Below are 21,530 nucleotides of genomic sequence, written 5' to 3'. Positions count from 1 at the left end.
CTGAAGGCAATTGGTTCCCCTAAATTTTAGTTGGGGGTATCAGAGTAAAGGGGGCTAAATACAAATGTGCACCACACTTTTCAGATATTTATTTGTAAAAAATGTTTCCTTCCACTTCACAATTATGTGCCACTTTGTGTTGGTCTATCAAATAAAATCCCAATAAAATAAATTTATGTTTTTGGTTGTAACATGACAAAATGTGGAATATTTTAAGGGGTATAAATACTTTTTCAAGGCACTGTATAATGCCAAAGCTTACACACTGAAGGACTGACTTAACTTACTAATTCAAAAGTTGCAGCTAAAACAATGGAACGCATGGCAGAGGAAATCTAACTGCTTTTCTTTAATTTTAGAGAATGAGAATGCCTCATCACTGACTGGCTTTAGATTGAAATATACTCTCAACCACTTCACCATGCAAAGGGATGTCAATACTACTGAGAAGCTTCAGTATGGCTTTCCACACAAACGCAGAAGAGTTGCATCCATGGTGTCTGACAACACAGTATGTATCTTGGCCATCTTTTCTGGTGCTTTTTAGCACTACTGAAAATATTTGTGTGATCCCAGAAGCCATTATTTTTTCCCAGTTGCTCATTTTGCCATTAGTGTTACTTTATCATCCCATGGCAGATATCAGTATGGACAAAGCATAGGAAAGGTTGGGGCAGTGCCTGCTTTACAGTGAAGGGTTATCAACCCAAACAATAAACTCACCGGACCCTCGGTTGGTGACCTTTGTCGTATAGGTTCTATTATCAGTGTTCTGTTGAGCTTGATCTTTTAGTTATAGCCAGAGTTCTCTGTAACAGTGGAAATGAAGCATTTGATGGTTCTTGGCAAATTAAATCTATATTAATATTACTCTTATATATGCTTTCCACCAGTAGCTGGAATAAGTTGCCCTAAGGGAACTTTATCAGATCATTGACATCCTTAAGGCCGGGTTCACACCTATGCGAATTAGATGAGGCTTTCCCCACATCCAATTCGCATAGCAGGAGAATGTGACTGGCTCCCTATGGAGCCGGTTCACATATTTCCGTTGCGGCTGGGGAGCGCACTGCACAGAAACGCTGTGCGTCCTTGGCTCCGTTTCAGGGCCGAATTCAGGCATAGATCCGGCCTTGAAACGGGGAACAAAAGAAGCATAAAAAGAAAAGTGGGCGGCTGCACACCAATGACGTCATGTGCAAGCACATTAGGTGCCAGCCTAAAGGAGCATGTTGGTGCTCCGCATTCCATTTAAAGACAAGTGAGTGGCTGCACATCAATGAGCAAGCACATTAGGAGCAACAAATGCTCCTGTGACATCCATCTGACATGGTCACAATAAAGAATATTCAAACAGCATTTTATCTCGTTGTGGTATGCAGCCATCCTCTTTTTCCTATATGGACGACTGACGGTGGTGAGCCGGGGTGGGCACCTGCCATGATTTGTTAATCATTTGCTGCCTGATCGGTGTTACACTTTTCTTGGACCATGCACATTAGGTGCCCACCTAAAGGAGCAAGTTGGTGCTCTGTATTCCGTATCGAGGCAAATGGGCGGATGCACATGAATGACGTCACTTGTGGTAAATCTTTATTGAGCCAGCACAAACTTACAGATTCCCCACCTACAGGCTGCCCCTTTTAATGCGTTTCACCTTTATGGCCTTAGCTGTACAGATGTTATCTCTACAACTAAGCCACAAGTCTAAAATGCAATAGAGAAGGTGGCCTGTAGGTGAGGACTCTCGGTGTGTTTGTGCTAGCTCAATAAAGGTTTTCCAGGAGTGACACTGATTAATAGAATACTGTTTAGCTTTAATTTGCTTAGATTGGAAGCACGCTTATTGTGCCTGGTGAGAGATATGTTATACGTGTGGTATTATTTGGTTCAGTATGGGTGGACTGCCATGTTTAACCACTTCAGCCCCGGAAGGATTTACCCCCTTCCTGACCAGAGCACTTTTTACAATTTGGCACTGCGCCGCTTTAACTGCTAATTGCGCGGTCATGCAATGCTGTACCCAAACGAAATTTGCGTCCTTTTCTTCCCACAAATAGAGCTTTCTTTTGATGGTATTTGATCACCTCTGCCGTTTTTATTTTTTGCGCTATAAACGAAAAAAGACCGAAAATTTTGAAAAAAAAAAGATATTTTCTACTTTTTGTTATAAAAAAACCCCAATAAACTCAATTTTAGTCATACGTTTAGGCCAAAATGTATTCGGCCACATGTCTTTGTTAAAAAAATGTCAATAAGCGTATATTTATTGGTTTGCGCAAAAGTTATAGCGTCTACAAACTAGGGTACATTTTCTGGAATTTACACAGCTTTTAGTTTATGACTGCCTATGTCATTTCTTGAGGTGCTAAAATGGCAGGGCAGTACAACCCCCCCCAAATGACCCCATTTTGGAAAGTAGACACCTCAAGGAAATTGCTGAGAGGCATGTTGAGCCCATTGAATATTCATTTTTTTTGCCCCAAGTGCTTGAATAATGACAAAAAAAAAAAATTTACAAAAAATTGTCACTAAATGATATATCGCTCACACAGGCCATGGGCATATGTGGAATTGCACCCCTAAATACATTTAGCTGCTTCTCCTGAGTATGGGATACCACATATGTGGGACTTTTTGGGAGCCTAGCCGCGTACGGGGCCCCGAAAACTGAGCACCGCCTTCAGGATTCCTAAGGGCGTAAATTTAAGATTTCACTCCTCACTACCTATCACAGTTTTGAAGGCCATAAAATGCCCAGATGGCACAAAACCCCCCCAAATGACCCCATTTTGGAAAGTAGACACCCCAAGCTATTTGCTGAGAGGCATGTTGAGTCCATGGAATATTTTATATTTTGACACAAGTTGCGGGAAAGTGACCAATTATTTATTTATTTTTTTTGCACAAAGTTGTCACTAAATGATATATTGCTCAAACATGCCATGGGCATATGTGGAATTACACCCCAAAATACATTCTGCTGCTCCTCCTGAGTATGGGGATACCACATGTGTGGGACTTTTTGGGAAGTGTGTCTTTTTCCCGCAACTTGTGTCACAATATAAAATATTACATGGACTCGACATGCCTCTCAGCAAATAGCTTGGAGTGTCTACTTTCCAAAATGGGGTCATTTGGGGGGGGTTTGAACTGTCCTGGCATTTTATGCACAACATTTAGAAGCTCACACATCACCCACTGTTCTAACCACTTGAAGACAAAGCCCTTTCTGACACTTTTTGTTTACATGAAAAAAAAATTTTTTTTCTTTCTCGAACATCACGGGACACAGAGCCACAGTAATTACTGATGGGTTATATAGGTATCACTGGTGATTGGACACTGGCACACCCTATCAGGAAGTTCAACCCCCTATATAATCCCTCCCCCTTGCAGGGATACCTCAGTTTTTACGCCAGTGTCTTAGGTGATGGACGTGTAAAGATGTCCTGTGCTGAGCTCCAAAGGGAATATCCTAAGATCCTATACTGGGGCAAGCCAGGCGAACCGGATCCATTCAAAGTGTCTTTTCATGGCCGAATTGAATGGTACCCGGGCCTCGTGTCCGAAGAAACAAGGTTTTACCCGTAATGCTTCTCTTTTTAGAGAGCTGGACCCTGCAGATCAGAAAATGGCTTTAAACTTCCTAATTTCTGGCAAGGTGCTTTACGGTCCCAGAACTGTTGGATCCCCCTACTGATGGGGGCCCCAGTCTCTGACGGTTTTTTCAAACGGAGCCCACCGTGAGAGGTGAAGATTGGGTCTGTGTAAACAGCACCCTGCGGCTGGATAAGTTAAGAGGAGATTCCACAGAATTTTTGAGTTCTAGTGGCTTTTCTCCTTTAAGGTAAATGCATGCTATGCCTATTGTGACCACCGGGGGCTGCCAAGAGCACAAACCTACACATGCTGACTGACTGTCTCAGGTGTTCAGTGCTGATTATGTCCCAGCATCTCAAAGCAGGCTGCAAGCAGGTAAGGTGGATTTCTCATGTTTGAATGTTCCCCCCAGGCTAGAGAGGGGCCACAGGGGTCTAGAAAGTGGTTATACCACCCGGGCTCTGCGTCCTAATGGCCACCATCTCTGAAGATAGCCGTTCAGGCAGATCTTGTTACCAGCCTCCCTCCCTCCCCCCCCCATCCCCAGCCTTTTCTCCAGAAGCATGATAGGAGAGTCGGCAGTGCGGGAAGCGCTCGTTTTTTTCAAAACTCGAGGGGGGGGGGGGCGGTAGAGGAGGGGGCGGGACATCAGCACAGAGTGTTTAGACTCCCACTCAGGCCAGCTGCAGGCTATTAAAGGCACTCTGTACAGGTGCACTCAGCCTTCTGAGAGACACAGAGCTGACCGTCGCATGTAAGGTGGGACACAGGCATTCTCCTAGGCAGCATTTACTGAAGTAACACCAGACTGAGCATTGGGTAGCAAGGCTTTTAGCCAGACTACATCGCTCAGCGGGCAGTGTTCATTTGTATACCTCACACCTTGTTGCTTTGCACTATGGGTAGAAGAGGTTCAAGCACCCCAGGAACCAGAGACACTAGGGGATCTCGTTCAGGTTCTGAGGGCCCCCTGTCGGCAGCATCCTCCCCCCCCTAAAGATGGGCCAGGGACGGCTAGCCAGGGAGAGCCATCGGGGTCAGGGGCTACACCTGCTTCTGGCACTTCAGCCCCTGTATATATTACACAAGAGGTTTTTTCCTCAACCATTAATGGTCTAGAGGAAAGATTAATGGCCGTGATTACGTCTTCACTCAGTGGAAGAAAACGCACTAGGCTTTCCTCTGTTCCCCAAGACCCTCAGACAGAGGAGCTCTGGGATAAAGGAGATGAATCCCTTTCAGAGGATCGGGATGGGATGGATGATTCCTCTTCGGAGGATTCAGGTGGAGAGGGACCCTCTGCGACTTCCCAAGAGGAGAAAGTCTTAGTGCAGATCCTCACTGGATTGGTTCGCTCCACATTTAAGTTGCCCATACCTGAAACTGCTAAAGAATCCTCTTCTGCTTTGGGGTCACTGAAACCTTTCCAAGCAGCACATGCTTTTCCTGTTCATACTTTACTTGAAAAGCTTATTTATTCTGAGTGGGATCACCCAGACAAACGTTTTTTTCCGCCGAGAAAGTTTTCAACACTTTATCCGATGGAAGAAAAGTTTATTAAAATGTGGGGAATACCGGCTATTGATGCCGCCATTTCCTCCGTAAATAATAGCCTGACTTGTCCTGTAGACAATGCTCAGATGCTCAGGGATCCTGTAGATAAAAGGATGGAATCCCTATTGAAGGATGTTTTCTCCTTAGCAGGATCAGTGGCCCAACCTGCAGTAGCAGCGATTGGAGTCTGTCAATACTTAAGAGAACATGTTAAGCAGGTCATCAAAGTATTACCTGAACAGCAGGCCCAGGGGTTTGCTAACCTTCCAGCGGCCTTATGCTTTGTGGTTGACGCCATTAGAGATTCTATCGTGCAAACCTCCCGTCTTTCACTGGGGTTGGTGCATATACGTAGAATCCTATGGTTGAAAAATTGGTCAGCCGAAGCACCATGTAAGAAGCTACTGGCTGGGTTTCCATTTCGTGGTGCAAGGTTGTTTGGAGAGGACTTGGATAACTATATCAAGAGAATCTCTTGTGGGAAAAGCACTCTCTTACCTGTCAAGAAGAAGAGTAAGCTTCCCTCTTTCAAACGGACTCTTTCCCCAGCGCCGGGGGCTTCAGCCTCCAGGCAGTCTCGACGGCCGCCTCCATCGGGGTCCAGAGACAAGAGTCAACCCCAGGGACAAAAGAAGTCCTGGGGAAAGAAGCCTACTAGGCAAAACACTAAGACCTCTGCATGAGGGGGCGCCCCCGCTCACTCGAGTGGGGGGAAGACTGCGACAGTTCTCAGAGCTCTGGCACGAGGACTTCCAGGACAGATGGGTAGTCTCCACGGTAACCTTAGGGTACAAGCTGGAGTTTCAGGAATTCCCTTCTCCTCGGTTCCTCAGATCAAATGTTCCCAGAGAAGAAGCAGTCGCTCCTTCTAGCGTTAGAGCGACTTTTGTCGCAGGAGGTCATTATGATAGTTCCCGCAAAGGACCAGGGATTGGGCTTCTATTCCAACCTTTTTACGGTCCAAAAGCCAAATGGGGATGTCAGGCCCATTTTGGACTTAAGGGATCTGAACCGATTCCTAAGGATTCAATCCTTCCGCATGGAATCAATTCGAACAGTAGTTCCCACCCTGCAGGGAGGAGAATTTCTGGCATCAATAGACATCAGAGATGCATATCTGCATGTGCCCATTTTTCCTGCTCATCAGAAGTTTCTGCGCTTCGAGGTAGGAGGGCGCCATTTCCAGTTTGTGGCTCTGCCTTTTGGGATAGCCACTGCACCTCGAGTGTTCACAAAGATCTTGGCTCCTCCTCTGGCCAGATTAAGGGCTCAGGGTATAGCTGTCATAGCATACCTAGACGACCTGCTCTTGATAGACCGGTCGGTAGCCTCTTTGAATGGAAACTTGAGGACCACGGTCAGGTATCTAGAACACCTGGGTTGGATCCTCAACTTAGAAAAGTCTTTCCTAAAACCAGTAAGAAGACTGGAGTTTTTAGGTCTGATTATAGATACAAGCCAGGAGAAAATATTTCTACCCCAGGCAAAGATCACTGCTTTGAGAGAGCTGATTCTGACAGTAAGGACCAAGAAGGGTCCCTCAGTCCGCCTTTGTATGAGGCTACTAGGGAAGATGGTGTCTTCATTCGAAGCAGTTCCTTATGCTCAGTTTCACTCAAGAATGCTGCAACACAGTATTCTGTCGACCTGGAACAAGAAGGTTCAGGCATTAGACTTTCCGATGCACCTGTCGCATGCGGTGCGTCAGAGCCTCAATTGGTGGCTCATACCCGAAAACCTGCAGAAGGGGAAATCCTTTCTACCGGTTACCTGGACGGTGGTAACAACAGATGCCAGTCTGTCAGGTTGGGGAGCAGTTCTGGAACAGGCTGCGGTCCAAGGGGTATGGTCCAAGACAGAGAGGACCTTACCCATCAACATTCTGGAGATCCGGGCGATACATCTAGCTCTAAAAGCCTGGACTATCAGGCTACAGGGTTGTCCGGTCAGGATCCAGTCCAACAATGCCACAGCAGTGGCTTATGTCAATCATCAGGGAGGCACCCGGAGCCGAGCTGCTCAAAAAGAGGTGAACCAGATCTTAGTCTGGGCAGAGATGCATGTGCCATGCATATCGGCAGTTTTCATCCCGGGAATAGAGAATTGGCAGGCGGACTATCTAAGTCGCCAGCAGTTACTTCCAGGGGAATGGTCTCTGCATCCCGACGTCTTTTGGGCCATATGCCAAAGATGGGGGGTTCCAGATGTAGATCTCTTTGCATCCCGATTCAACAAAAAGATAGACAGATTTGTGGCAAAGACAAAAGATCCTCTTGCATGCGGGACGGATGCGTTGGTGATTCCGTGGCATCGGTTCTCACTGATTTACGCATTCCCGCCTATTCTGCTACTACCACAACTCCTTCGCAGGATCAGGCAGGAAAGGAAGTCGGTACTTCTGGTGGCCCCCGCTTGGCCCAGAAGGACTTGGTATGCAGAAATAGTAAGCATGACGGTGGGTTCCCCGTGGACCCTACCGGTACGCCCAGACCTGTTATCTCAGGGTCCAGTGTTCCATCCTGCCTTACAAACGCTAAATTTGACGGTTTGGCTATTGAGACCCACGTTCTGAAGAGTCGTGGGCTCTCAGGTCCTGTTATATCTACCTTGATTAATGCAAGGAAGCCAGCTTCCAGGATGATTTATCATAGAGTCTGGAAGGCTTATATAACCTGGTGTGAATCCAGAGGTTGGCATCCCAGGAAATATGTCATAGGTAGAAGCCTTGATTTTCTACAGATGGGATTAGAGATGAAGCTGGCCTTGAGTACCATCAAGGGCCAGGTTTCTGCTTTATCAGTATTATTTCAGCGGCCACTTGCTTCGCATTCTTTGGTCCGAAACTTTATGCAGGGGGTGATGCGTCTTAATCCTCCGGTTAAAGCGCCCCTAAACCCCTGGGACTTGAATTTGGTCCTGGCTGTGTTACAGAAACAGCCTTTTGAACCAATAAGTCAGATTCCTTTGGTCTTGTTGACAAGGAAATTAATTTTTCTGGTGGCCATCTCTTCTGCTAGAAGAGTATCAGAATTAGCAGCTCTTTCCTGTAAGGAGCCTTATTTGATTATACACAAGGATAGAGTGGTACTACGCCCTCATCCTAGTTTTTTACCGAAGGTGGTTTCTGATTTTCATTTAAACCAAGACATTGTTCTACCTTCCTTTTTTCCAGATCCCTGTTCTCCGGAAGAGAGATCTCTACATTCGTTGGATGTAGTAAGAGCAGTTAAGGCCTATCTAGGGGCAACTACTCAGATCCGCAAGACGGATGTTTTGTTTGTGCTGCCAGAGGGTCCCAATAGAGGACAGGCAGCGTCAAAAGCTACCTTTTCTAAATGGATTCGACAGTTGATCATTCAAGCTTACGGTTTAAAACAGAAGATTCCTCCGTTTCAGATCAGGGCACATTCCACAAGGGCTATTGGTGCTTCTTGGGCAGTGCATCACCGGGCCTCTATGGCTCAAATCTGCAAGGCCGCAACCTGGTCTTCAGTTCATACATTCACCAGATTCTATCAGGTGGATGTGAGAAGGCATGAGGATATCGCCTTTGGGCGTAGTGTGCTGCAGGCAGCGGTACAGGGTCCTCAGGTCTGATTGCACCCTACTTGGTCGTGGTTCCCCCCCCTCAGGTAGCATTGCTCTGGGACATCCCATCAGTAATTACTGTGGCTCTGTGTCCCGTGATGTTCGAGAAAGAAAATAGGATTTTTTAAAACAGCTTACCTGTAAAATCCTTTTCTTTCGAAGGACATCACGGGACACAGAGGTCCCGCCCCTCTTCTAATACACTATATTGCTTGGCTACAAAACTGAGGTATCCCTGCAAGGGGGAGGGATTATATAGGGGGTTGAACTTCCTGATAGGGTGTGCCAGTGTCCAATCACCAGTGATACCTATATAACCCATCAGTAATTACTGTGGCTCTGTGTCCCGTGATGTCCTTTGAAAGAAAAGGATTTTACAGGTAAGCTGTTTTAAAAAATCCTATTTTTGCAAGAAAATTACTTTGAACCCCCAAACATTATATATTTTTTTAAAGCAAATGCCCTACAGATTAAAATGGTGGGTGTTTCATTTTTTTTTTTCACACAGTATTTGCGCAGCGATTTTTCAAACGCATTTTTTTGGGGAAAAACACACTTTTTTAAATTTTAATGCACTAAAACACACTATATTGCCCAAATGTTTGATGAAATAAAAAAGATGATCTTAGCCCGAGTACATGGATACCAAACATGACATGCTTTAAAATTGCGCACAAACGTGCAGTGGCGACAAACTAAATACATTTTTAAAAGCCTTTAAAAATCTTTGCAGGTTACCACTTTAGATTTACAGAGGAGGTCTACTGCTAAAATTACTGCCCTCGATCTGACCTTTGCGGTGATACCTCAGATGCATGGTGCAATTGCTGTTTACATTTGACGCCAGACCGAGGATTGCGTTCGCCTTTGCGTGAGAGCGGGGGTGCTTTTTTTTTTTTTTTCTTTATTATTTTTTTGCTTTTTTATCTTATTTTCAAACTGTTCCTTTCATTTTTTTTATTTTTTTAATCATTTTTATTGTTATCTCAGGGAATGTAAATATCCCCTATGATAGCAATAGGTAGTGACAGGTAGAGGTCGACCGATATGGGTTTTTCTCTGGCCGATGCCGATGCCGATATTTAGAAATCGCGGTGGCCGATTCTGATATGTGATGCCGATTTTTTTTGGGCCGATATATTTGGCCGATTTTTTTTTTTTTTTTTTTTCCCTCATCTCATAAAATCTAACAGTTAGACCCCTTTCACACTGGGGCGTTTTTCAGGCGCTTTTGGGCTAAAAAGAGCGCCTGTAAAGTGCCTGTAAAACGGCTCCCCTGCAGTCTCAGTGTGATATCCTGAGTGCTTTCACACTGAGGCGATGCGCTGGCAGGATGTATAAAAAAGTCCTGCAAACGGCATCTTTGGAGCGGTGTATACCACCACTCCTGCCCATTGAAATGAATGCGCACCGCTGCCGAAGCGCCTGCAAAGCGTTTTGGCAGCGGCGCTTCAGGGGCGCATTTAACCCCTTCCTCGGCCGCTAGCTGGGTTATAAGCGCCCCGCTAGCAGCCGAATAGTGCCTCTAAAATGACGGTAAAGCGCCGCTAAAACTAGCAGCGTTTTACCATCAACGCATGCCCGCTCCAGTGTGAAAGCAACCTTAAGTGATAAGTGATACAGAAAATTTTTTACATTTAAACATTAAACAAAACAAACCTCCAATCAGTTTACTTGTATGTATAATTTAGAAAAAAAAAAAAACTATCTTAAATATTAAATACACAAAAACAGGTAATCAAAACTTTTGGACGAAAAAAAAATGGGCTAACTTTACTGCTTAGTTTTTTTTTTAATTCATTACTGTATTTTTTTTTTTTTAAATTGCGTTTGAAAGACCGCTGCGCAAATACCGCGTGTAATAAAATATTGCAACAACCGCTATTTTATTCCCTAGGGCCTCTGCTAAAAAAATATATATAATGTTTGGGGGTTCTAAGTGATTTTCTAGCAGAAAATACTGGATTTTTACCTGTAAGCAACAAGTGTCAGAAAAGATTTAGTCTTTAAATGGTTAAACTGAGAATTCCTACACGGAGTTCAGTCTATTGATAAAAAAGAACTTGAAGAGATACAATGTATCTTCTTATCAGACTTGGCAGGCTGCCCAGAGGAGGAGAGAAGATAACTTTCAGGCAACTTGCATTGACTCTATTACAGAAGTCATTTGCAAGTCACAGCTGAAGTTACAATCTGCCTTTTTTATCAGCACAATCAGCCGATGCCGATTTAAGTAAAAAACGCCAAATATCGGCCGATATATCGGTCGACCTCTAGTGACAGGTACTCTTTTTTTGAATAAATTGGGGTCTGTTAGAACCTAGATCTCTCCTCTGCCCTTAAAGCATCTGACCACACCAAGATTGGTGTGATAAAATGCTTTCCCAATTTCCCAATGGCGCTGTTTACATCCGGCGAAATCTAAGTCATGAAATGCTCGTAGCTTCCGGTTTCTTAGGCCATAGAGATGATTGGAGCCATTCTGGTCTCTGATCAGCTCTATGGTCAGCTGGCCGAATCACCGGCTGCATTCTTGGGTTCCCTGTTGGGACAGGAGAGCCAGAGAAAAACATGGAAGACGGTGTGGGGGGGGGGGGCATTCCCTCCCACTGCTTGTAAAAGCAGTCTAGAGGCTAATTAGCAGCTAGGATTGCTTTTACATGAAAGCCGACCGCTGGCTGAAAAGAATGATACCAAGATGATACCTAAACCTGCAGGCATCATTCTGGTATAACCACTCAAAGTCCAGCAACATACCAGTACGTTGCTGGTCCTTGTTGGGCATATTTTGTAAACTTTTTTCATGCAGCCTGTGAGCTGAACGAAAAAAAAAAAAAAAGATATTGATCGGTGGGTATGCCCACCATTAGAATACCTCCCTTCATCCACCCACTTCTAAGGATGGGCATACATGCACCGTTTATATATGCCAAAGCATGGGGGTATCCTCCCACAAAAGGCAGGAGCAAAATCGCTCCTCCACCCACTGCTGCCCCCACGCTTCGGCATATATGCTGAAGTATGTAACTGTGGTGGTGAAATCACCTCCGACAGCGCTGGAGTCACGACTTTATGTATCGTGGGAGCAAACCCTGTTGCTGTCAAGATAAATAAATCCGCGCTGCAACTGAATGGCGTACCTGCTAAGCAAATGATGGTTAACAATAAAACAAAGTAACATTACAGTATAACAGTAAGACTTACCATACCTGCAAAGCAAATACAAAAAAAACATAGTAAAAAATAAAACATTTAAACGCAACCTGTTCCTAAAATATATATATGCCGAAGCATAGGGGCATCCTCCCACAAAAGGCAGGAGCAAATCGCTCCTCCGCCCTCTGCTGCCCCCACGCTTTGGCATATATGCTGAAGTATATAACTGTGGTGGTGAAATCGCCTCCGACAGCGCTGGAGTCACGGCTTTATGTATCGTGGGAGCAAACGCTGTTGCTGTCAAGATAAATAAATCCGCTCTGCAGCTGAATGGCGTACCTGAAAACAAAAAAATGGTTACCAAACATGATAAAAACATAACAACAATAAAACATTGCAGAATAGAATACAGTAAAAAAGAGCAGAACAATAGAGAGAGAATAGAGAGAGAAAACAATAAAATGACAACTATTTTTGTTTTTTATTATTTTATAATTTTTTTGTGCTTTTTTTTTTTTTTACACTTTTTTTTTTGTAACTTTAACTTTTGTAACTGGTACCAGGTTTGGGTCTCTCAAAATGCGATGGCATCTTGGGAGACCCTGTGAAAGTGTGTCCTAGTCTGTGCAGTGCTGTACCCTACGCTAATACTCAACTAGTGTATGGTAGCGTTCAAAACATTCACCAATGCAAAGACCAGGATTGTCAGGACAGGAGGGACAATAATAGCTTGTGTCACGCCTATATCCGTGCTTGCTGCAGACACGACATCTTTTTTGAGGGGCTCGTGGGTACTCGGGAGGACATAAAGAAAATGCCTCTCATGCAGCCGGCTTACTGCATTTGGTTGGGAAGGTGAGGTGGAGCACCGTCTGGAAACAGAAGGGCTCTGACGATCTTTTCCTGGAATTTAAGGAAGGATCCAGTCCGTCCTGAAGCTCTGTATAGCACATAAGCGTTCAGCAAAGCCAATTGAAATAAATAAACAGACACTTTTTTGTACCAGCGTCTGGCCTTAAGGGGCAACTAGGTACAGCGCCAACAACTGGTCGTTGAGGTCCACCCCTCCCATATTTTGGTTATATTCGTGGACACAAAGGGGTTTCTCCACAACACCAGTCGCCGTAGTAATTTGGACCGTCCTGTCTGCATGAAGGGAGGTAAGAACGAAAACATTCTTATTATCCCTCCACTTCATAGCAAGCAAATTATTACACTGCAAGCAGGCTCTCTCCCCCAGCCTAAGATGGGAATCTACAAGCCGTTGGGGAAAGCCCCGGCGATTAGGTCGCACAGTGCCACATGCTCCAATCTGATGATCAAAAAGGTGACTAAAAAGTGGCACGTTCGTGTAATAATTGCCCACGTACAAGTGGTACCCCTTTCCAAATAAGGGTGACACCAAGTCCCATACAATCTTGCCAGCGCTTCCTATGTAGTCAGGGCAGTTTGTTGGCTCTACGTGACTATCTTTGCCCTCGTAAACCATAAAACTACATGTATAGCCTGTGGCCCTGTCACAGAGCGTATACATCTTGACCCTGTATCTGGCACGCTTGCTGGGAAGGTACTGTTTGAATGACAAGCGGCAAGAAAACTTAATCAGGGACTCATCAACGCAGACAACTTGATGGGGAGTAAAAAGTCTGCAAAACGTTGGTTGAAGTGGTTTACGAGGGGCCGAATTTTGTAGAGCCGATCGTATTCAGGGTCTCCACGAGGACGACGGAGTTCATTGTTGTTGAAGTGCATGAACTGCAAAATCTGCTCATATCGTGCCCTGGCCATGGAAGCAGAGAACAAGGGCATATGGTGAATTGGGTCAGTGGACCAATATGACCGCAACTCACTCTTTTTAGTTATGCCCATGTTGAGGGAAAGGCCCAGAAAGAGCTTAAATTCGGAGACCGTAATTGGTCTCCAATCTCTGGCAAGGGAGGACTGGGGAATAGTGGTGATGTGTTGACCAGCGTATAAATTGCTTTGGTCCACAATAGATCTATAGAGATCTTCGATGAAAAACAGTGAATAAAAATCCAGTGACGTAAAATCAACTGATTCCACCTGAATTCTGGGTTGGCCAGTGAATGGGGGAAGTACGGGTGCTGCAGAAGTGGTGGGTTCCCAATTCGGATTGGCGAGTGCAGCAGGAAGGGCACTATGGGCACGCCAGGCCTGTGTTCGTCTTCTTGTAGGCAGCGGGACACTACTTGTGCTTGCCACCTCGCCAGCCTGAACTGCACTTTTGGGACTCTCCACATCACCAAGTGTTACTGCAGTGCTGGATATACGACCAGGGTGTACTAGGCCGCTGGTGCTTGCCAGTTCACCAGATGGAATAGCGGCACTAGCACTGCTCTGCTCCATACGAGGGACCTGCGGTTCTTCCACTTCAAGGACAGAAGAAGAAGTTTGGGGTCTGGTACGCCTGACCTTGGCAGGGACCACAACTCCGTCGTCAGAGCTATCTGTCATGGAGCCGCTGTTGTCTACAGGATCGATTTTGAGCCTGAATCTGACAGATGAGTGACTTCCTCTTCACTATCTGTCATGCTCAGAAACGTGTAGGCCTCTTCACTAGTGTACCTTCGATTTGCCATTTTGGGCTCTAAATTTAGTGGTACACTAGTGAGACTCACAGGCAAAAAAGCTCCTGACTGTCAGCGACTTTATCAAAACGCTACCAAAAAACTGTTAGCGATTGCAGGGATCAGGCCTGACTCTGCGAACGCTGCAGTTATGTGTGTTTAGTGTTTTGTAAGTGTCAGTGATCGATCGATACTGCACTTGGGTGGGCAGGGCTGGGCCGAGGGGCAAAACGCAGGTGCTAGCAGGTATCTGGGCTGATCCCGCTAACACTGCGTTTTTGGGAACCCTAAACTGCTGGGGACGCTAGTATAGATCTGATTGGATCAGATATTGATCCGTTCAGATACTATACCACTAAGGGAGGTGTATGCTGCGTGCGTGGGTGTTAGCAGTACTGGCACTAACCTAACGCTGCCTGGGGCGATGCAGACCTTATCTGACCCTAAAAACTTAACTTATATCACCGCCGGGCGATTAGGGGGTTAAACCTTTATAAGGTAATAAACGGCGAGTGCCCTAAAACTATAATAAACTATAAAAAACAAACTAACTAACCAGCGTCACCCGTAACAGTTATACGGTGATCACTGGTGAAAGGGTTAACTAGGGGGCAATCAGGGGGTTAAAACCTTTATTAGGTAGTATATGGGGGTCCCTGCCGCTATGAAACGCTGACGGCGAACCTATATACTTACCTCCCTAACTAGCGTCACCTGTGTCACTAATACAGCGATCAGAAAAATGATCGCTTAGTGACACTGGCGACGGGGGGTGATCAAGGGGTTAAAACTTTATTAGGGGGGTACCCTAGACCTAAAGGGGGGTACCCTACACCTAAAGGGGGCTAACCCTATCTGCTCTACCACTTATAACTGTCACAAACTGACACCAATGCAAAAAAAAATAAAAAACGGCTATTGGTGTCACTGTGACAGGGGGGTGATGGGGGGTGAAAAGTGTGCCTAGTGTGTTCTACTGAAAGTGTAGTGTTGGTGCAACTCACATTGATGTCTTCTCTCGGAACGAAAAGACTGGCTCGAGAAGAGATGACATCACTTCCTCTGCCGCTGTTTACATTACAGCAGCAGAGGAAGATTTTCATTCGTGGGGAGCGATCGCGAGGGGGTGGCCACGAATGAGTGGCCTCCCCCTCAGCCTGTATCGCTTCCCCAACGAAGCCGACCGCCTCGGGCACCCGGGGGGATGGCGCGATGCACCCCCAGCCCGCGGGAGGCAGATCACGTACCAGGTACGTGATTTGGCCTGCCCGTGCCATTCTGCCGCAGTATATCTGCGTTAGGCGGTCGGCAACTGGTTAATAAACATTACAGCAAAATAAGTAGCCAGTTTTGTTATTTGTGTGTTGCGGTTTTCTAGTAAGATGGCTGATTAAAAATACTTACTTTTTCCCCTCACTGTAAATCTAAACGTTTTTGCTCCCCTGCTGATTTGGTACGTTTGCCCACTGACAAAGAAATTATCAGTCTATAATTTTAATGGTAGGTTTATTTTAACAGTGAGAGACAGAATAACAACAAACATTTCCAGAAAAACACAATTAAAAAAAGTTATAAATTGATTTGCATTTGAATGAGTTAAATAAGTATTTGATCCCCTATCAATCAGAAAGATTTCTGGCTCCCAGGTGTCTTCTGTACTGGTATCGAGCTGAGATTAGGAGCACTCCCTTTAAAGGGAGTGCTCCTAATCTCAGCGTGTTACAGGGCTCTGTGCAGGCCAGTCAGGTTCCTCCAACCCAAACTCGCTCATCCATGTCTTTATAGACCTTGCCTCATGTTGTAACAGGACGGGGCCATCCCCAAACTGTTCCCACTGTTCCCTCCAAAATGTCTTCATATGCTGACGCCTTAAGAGTTCCCTTCCCTGAAACTAAGGGGCCAAGGCCAACCCCTGAAAAACAACCCCACAACATAATCCACCCTCCACCAAATGATTTTGTAATATAGTGTAAATGTATATCAGGCCCTTAAAATGATTGTAAAGGCTCGCACTTTTTTTTTTTTTTTTTAAATAACAAACATGTTATATGTACCTCATCTGTGCAGTTGGTTTTGCGCAGAGCAGCCTGGATCCCCCTCATCTCGGATCCCTCGTTTCTGCTCCTAGTCCCTCCTTCCTTTGAGTGCCCCTGTCACGTACCAGGTGCAGGGCCGAGGTGCTGAGAGGGCTCTCCTTGTGGCTGAGTGCAGTGCACCCCTGGAAGTGGTACAGGGAGTGCAGTGCCCAAAGAAGCACGGTTTGCCAGTTGCTGTAGTATGATGCGCTGATCACCAGAAGGCTGAAAGGTATCCATTCAGACAAGGAGCCCCAACCTGGCCACTCCCCCTCCCCTGATTGGCATTGGTTGACAGACTTTGATTGACAGCTGTGGGAGCCAATAGGGCCGCTGCTCTGTCTCAGCCAATTAGGAGGAGCAGAGGCGGCTCTCTAATTAGGCGAAATAGGCGGTGGCCTCAGGCCTCGCAGTCATAGGGGCCTCGCACAGCTGGCTAGTTTACCTAATTAATTTACCTAATTAGAGAGCCGCCTCGTTCAGCAGCAGAGATCTCCGTCCTGAGTCCCCTCGCCCTGCTACTGGGAGTGATAACAGGCTGTGAGTGAGATGTGTGTGATCGGAGCTCACGTACATCTCCGGATCACAGACAGGGAGGGAGAGCCGCTCAGTAGAGCTCTGACAGATCTCCCCCCTCCCCCTGCTGCCCGCACAGCCAGACAGAAGAGGAGAGAGAGATTCTGCTCCTCCTCCTCCCGCCCTCTCCTCCTGTTTCTGAACCCGCCCACTCTCCTCGGCAGTGTTCTCTGCTCTGCCTCAGAGAAGGGGATGTGTGGGCGGGAAGATTCAAGCTGGAACCCAGCAAAAGGAAAAGGACAAGGGGAGTCTGATCCATCCATCCATCCATCCAGTCCCTCCTGCCTTCCAGTGAGTACACTGATGTAGGGGATGCTCTTCCTTCCCTTCTTCCTCCACCCCCTTCTCTTTCTTTCCATTCTTTTTGTCTCTTTCTTTCTCTTTCTTTCATTCTTTCCCCATCCCCCTCTCCTTCTTTCTTTCTTTCTTTCTTTCTTTCTTCCTTTATTTCCATTCTTTTTGTCATTCTTTCTTTTTCTCTTTCCTTCCTTCTTCCTCCATCCCCCTCTCTTTCTTTCTCCTTTCTTTCTTTCCTTCCATCTCTTCTTTCTTTCTCTCTTTCTTTCTTTCTTTCCTTCTTTCCTTCCTTCTTTCTCCATCCCCCTCTCTTTCTTTTCTTTTTCTTTCCTTCTTTCTTCCTTTCTTTTTGTCTCTTTCTTTCTCTTTCCTTCCATCTGTCTTTCTTTCTCTTTCTTTCCTGTCCATCTTTCTTTTTTTCCTTCCATCTGTCTTTCTTTCCATCTTTCTGTCTTTCCATCTTTCTGTCTTTCCATCTTTCTTTCCTTCCATCTTTCTTTCTTTCCTTCTTTCTTTCTTTCTTTCTTTCTTTCTTTCTTTCTTTCTTTCTTTCTTTCTTTCTTTCTTTCTTTCTTTCTTTCTTTCTTTCTTTCTCTTTCTTTCCTTCCATCTGTCTTTCTTTTTCTTTCTTTCCTTCCATCTGTCTTTCTTTTTCTTTCTTTCTTTTCTTTCTTTCTTTCTTTCTTTTCTTTCTTTTCTTTCTTTCTTTCTTTCTTTTCTTTCTTTCTTTCTTTCTTTCTTTCTTTCTTTCTTTCTTTCTTTCTTGTTCATCTTTCTTTCTTTCTTTCTTTCTTTCTTTCTTTCTTTCTTTCTTTCTTTCTTTCTTTCTTTCTTTCTTTCTTGTTCATCTTTCTTTCTTTCTTTCTTTCTTTCTTTCTTTCTTTCTTTCTTTCTTTCTTTTCTTTCTTTCTTTCTTTCTTTTCTTTCTTTTCTTTCTTTCTTTCTTTCTTTTCTTTCTTTCTTTCTTTCTTTCTTTCTTTCTTTCTTTCTTTCTTTCTTTCTCTTTCTTTCCTTCCATCTGTCTTTCTTTTTCTTTCTTTCCTTCCATCTGTCTTTCTTTTTCTTTCTTTCTTTTCTTTCTTTCTTTCTTTCTTTTCTTTCTTTTCTTTCTTTCTTTCTTTCTTTTCTTTCTTTCTTTCTTTCTTTCTTTCTTTCTTTCTTTCTTTCTTTCTTTCTTTCTTGTTCATCTTTCTTTCTTTCTTTCTTTCTTTCTTTCTTTCTTTCTTTCTTTCTTTCTTGTTCATCTTTCTTTCTTTCTTTCTTTCTTTCTTTCTTTCTTTCTTTCTTTCTTTCTTTCTTTCTTTCTTTCTTTCTTTCTTTTCTTTCTTTCTTTCTTTCCTTTCTTTCCTTTCTTTCTTTCTTTCTTTTCTTTCTTTTCTTTCTTTCTTTCTTTCTTTTCTTTCTTTCTTTCTTTCTTTCTTTCTTTCTTTCTTTCTTTCTTTCTTTCTTTCTTTCTTTCTTTCTTGTTCATCTTTCTTTCTTTCTTTCTTTCTTTCTTTCTTTCTTTCTTTCTTTCTTTCTTTCTTTCTTTCTTTCTTGTTCATCTTTCTTTCTTTCTTTCTTTCTTTCTTTCTTTCTTTCTTTCTTTCTTTCTTTCTTTCTTTCTTTCTTTCTTTCTTTCTTTCTTTCTTTCCTTTCTTTCTTTCTTTCCTTTCTTTCTTTCTTTCCTTTCTTTCTTTCTTTCTTTCTTTCTTTCTTTCCTTTCTTTCTTTCTTTTCTTTCTTTTCTTTCTTTCTTTCTTTCTTTCTTTCTTTCTTTCTTTCTTTCTTTCTTTCTTTCTTTCTTTCTTTCTTTCTTTCTTTCTTTCTTTCTTTCTTTCTTTCTTTCTTTCTTTCTTTCTTTCTTTCTTTCTTTCTTTCTTTCTTTCTCTTTCTTTCCTTTCCATCTTTCTTTTTCTTTTTTTTTTTTCTTTTTTTTTCTTTTCTTTCTTCCTACCAGAATAGGTAGGATCTGTGAGAGCAGCTTCCCTGTGCAGCTCTGCTTGAGGAAAATATATCTTTATTATGCCCACTTACCTACCCCCTGTACTGTCCACTCCCCTGTACTGTCCACTCCCCTGTACTGTACCCTCCTAATACAGTTCATAATACAGTGGGGCCTCATGTCTAAGTTTTGCCTAAGGCCTCACAAAGTCTAGAGCCGCCTCTGAGGAGGAGTGTACTGGATGGCTGAGGGGATCGTGGACATTGCTGGAGAGAGAAGGTGCTCAGGTAGGTAATGGGGGGGCTGCTACACACAGAGGGTTTTTTTATCTTAATCCATAAAATGCATTAAGATAAAAAAAGCTTCTGCCTTTACAACTCCTTTAAGTACTTCCAAAAACTGCAAATAGAATGCAGTATAGATAAGACAGTATTCTATAAACACCTTCAACTTTGACATTCTTTAATGGCACAAAATGTTACCCTTTCCATCTTCATCTCCAGTACTCCACTGTTCAGTGTAATTGTTGAGGCTGAGGACTCGAATGCCCCATACACATGATCAGAAATTCTGCCAGCAAAAGTCGGATGTGAGCTTTTGGTCAGAAATTCCGACCGTGTGTATGCTCCATCGGACTTTTGCTGGCAGAATTCCAGCCAGCAAAAGATTGGGAGCAGGTTCTCTATTTTTCGGTCGGAAAAAGTTCCTATCCGAAAATGCGTTAGTCTGTATGCAATTTGGACTCACGCATGCTTGGAAACAATTCTACGCATGCTCAAAAGCATTGAACTTCATTTTCTTGGCTCGTCGTAGTGTTGTATGTCACCGCGTTCTTGGCGGTTGAAAGTTCAGAGAACTTTTGTGTGACTGTGTGTATGCAAGGCAAGCTTGAGCGGAATTCCGTCGGAAAAACCGTCCAAGTTTTTTCTGACGCAATTTCTGATCGTGTGTACGCGGCATAGGGAACCCATTTCGGGGATTTACACACAGCTTCTCCACAAACTACTGCTTGATGTTTCACTCCCACGGGGCAAATGGGAATGAGATACTGGCCCACTACCTGTATGGAAGGAGATGTTACAAACAGTTCCCCTTATTTCACTCCCTTCCACCCACAGGCTAACACCGTTATTTATTATACACACGGCGTATTGATCTCCAGACTTTCTCTATAATATTGGCCTTTGCCCTGAATTCCTGCTCCTCTAAATATAATCGACCCCAGAGTAAACTAATCCATCTCCTAGACCTAAAACATACTGGCCCAACATTGCCTACAGAGCACTTTCTCTCCCTTCCTGCCCAGGCCAATTTTCAGCTTTCAGTGCTGTCGCAATTTAAATGACAACTGCGCAGTCATGCAATGCTGTACCCAAACAAAATTTGTATAATTTTTTTTTTTGGACCAATAGAGCTTTCTTTTGGTGGTACTTAATCACCACTGGGTTTTTTATTTTTTGCTAAACAAATGAAAGAAGACCAAAAAAAAAACCAAAAAACAGTTTTTCTTAGTTTCTGTAATAAAATTTTGTAATTTAAGTAAATTTTCTCCACTGATGTGCACTGATGAGACTGCACTGATGGGTACTGATGAGGCCGCACTGATATGCAGCCCTGATAGACAGCACAGATAGGCGGCACCCACGGGCACTGACCGGCAACACTGATGTGCACTGAAGGGCAGCACTGAAGGGCTGCACTGATAATCAGGGCACTGATCATCAGTGCCCTGATTGTCAGTGCAGATGTCCCCCCTGAGGAATGCCGCTTACCGGCTCTCCCCTCCTCACACTCTGTCAGCGTGAGGAGAGGAATGCCGATAACTGGCATTTCCTGTTTACACTGTGGTCGGCTGTGATTGGACACAGCTGATCACATGGTAAAGAGCCTACATCATAGGCTCTTTATCGTGATCGGTGATGCGCTATATCTTGCGCGGCAAGAGTGGGAGGACATCATATGACACCCTTTCAGAATGAGAGTGCTCCTGCCCACCTGTCATTTCACTATACGGTGGGTGGGAAGCATGTTAATAATGTGATGGGTATCTCCCTGAATGTCAACCCTATTACCTGAATTTTGGGTAGCTTTGATACTTCGTCTGGCCGAATTTGAATCCATGGAGATCTTTCAATGACAGTTTGTTGTGCGTAGACTCTTAGCTATTAAA

General features: G+C 44.3%; 1 protein-coding gene across 3 annotated transcripts in view; it reads left to right on the top strand.

Annotated features, from left to right (window-relative positions):
- Positions 1 to 21,530, top strand: part of BEND2 (BEN domain containing 2) — a 71,419-nt gene that overhangs the window by 10,687 nt on the left and 39,202 nt on the right. For 2 of the 3 annotated variants that reach the window (XM_073615181.1, XM_073615182.1), the window contains exon 2: positions 360 to 511. The exons of the other annotated variant lie outside the window; for it this stretch is intronic. In XM_073615181.1, the coding sequence (XP_073471282.1) occupies positions 422 to 511 (90 nt within the window). In that variant the 5' untranslated portion in view covers positions 360 to 421. The remainder of the gene's footprint in view (positions 1 to 359; positions 512 to 21,530) is intronic. 3 annotated transcript variants of the gene reach the window in all.

This window comes from Aquarana catesbeiana, linkage group LG02 (genome assembly GCF_042186555.1).
Source record: "Aquarana catesbeiana isolate 2022-GZ linkage group LG02, ASM4218655v1, whole genome shotgun sequence".
NCBI classification, from domain to species: Eukaryota; Metazoa; Chordata; class Amphibia; order Anura; family Ranidae; genus Aquarana; species Aquarana catesbeiana.
This window is presented reverse-complemented; position numbering and strand designations above follow the sequence as displayed.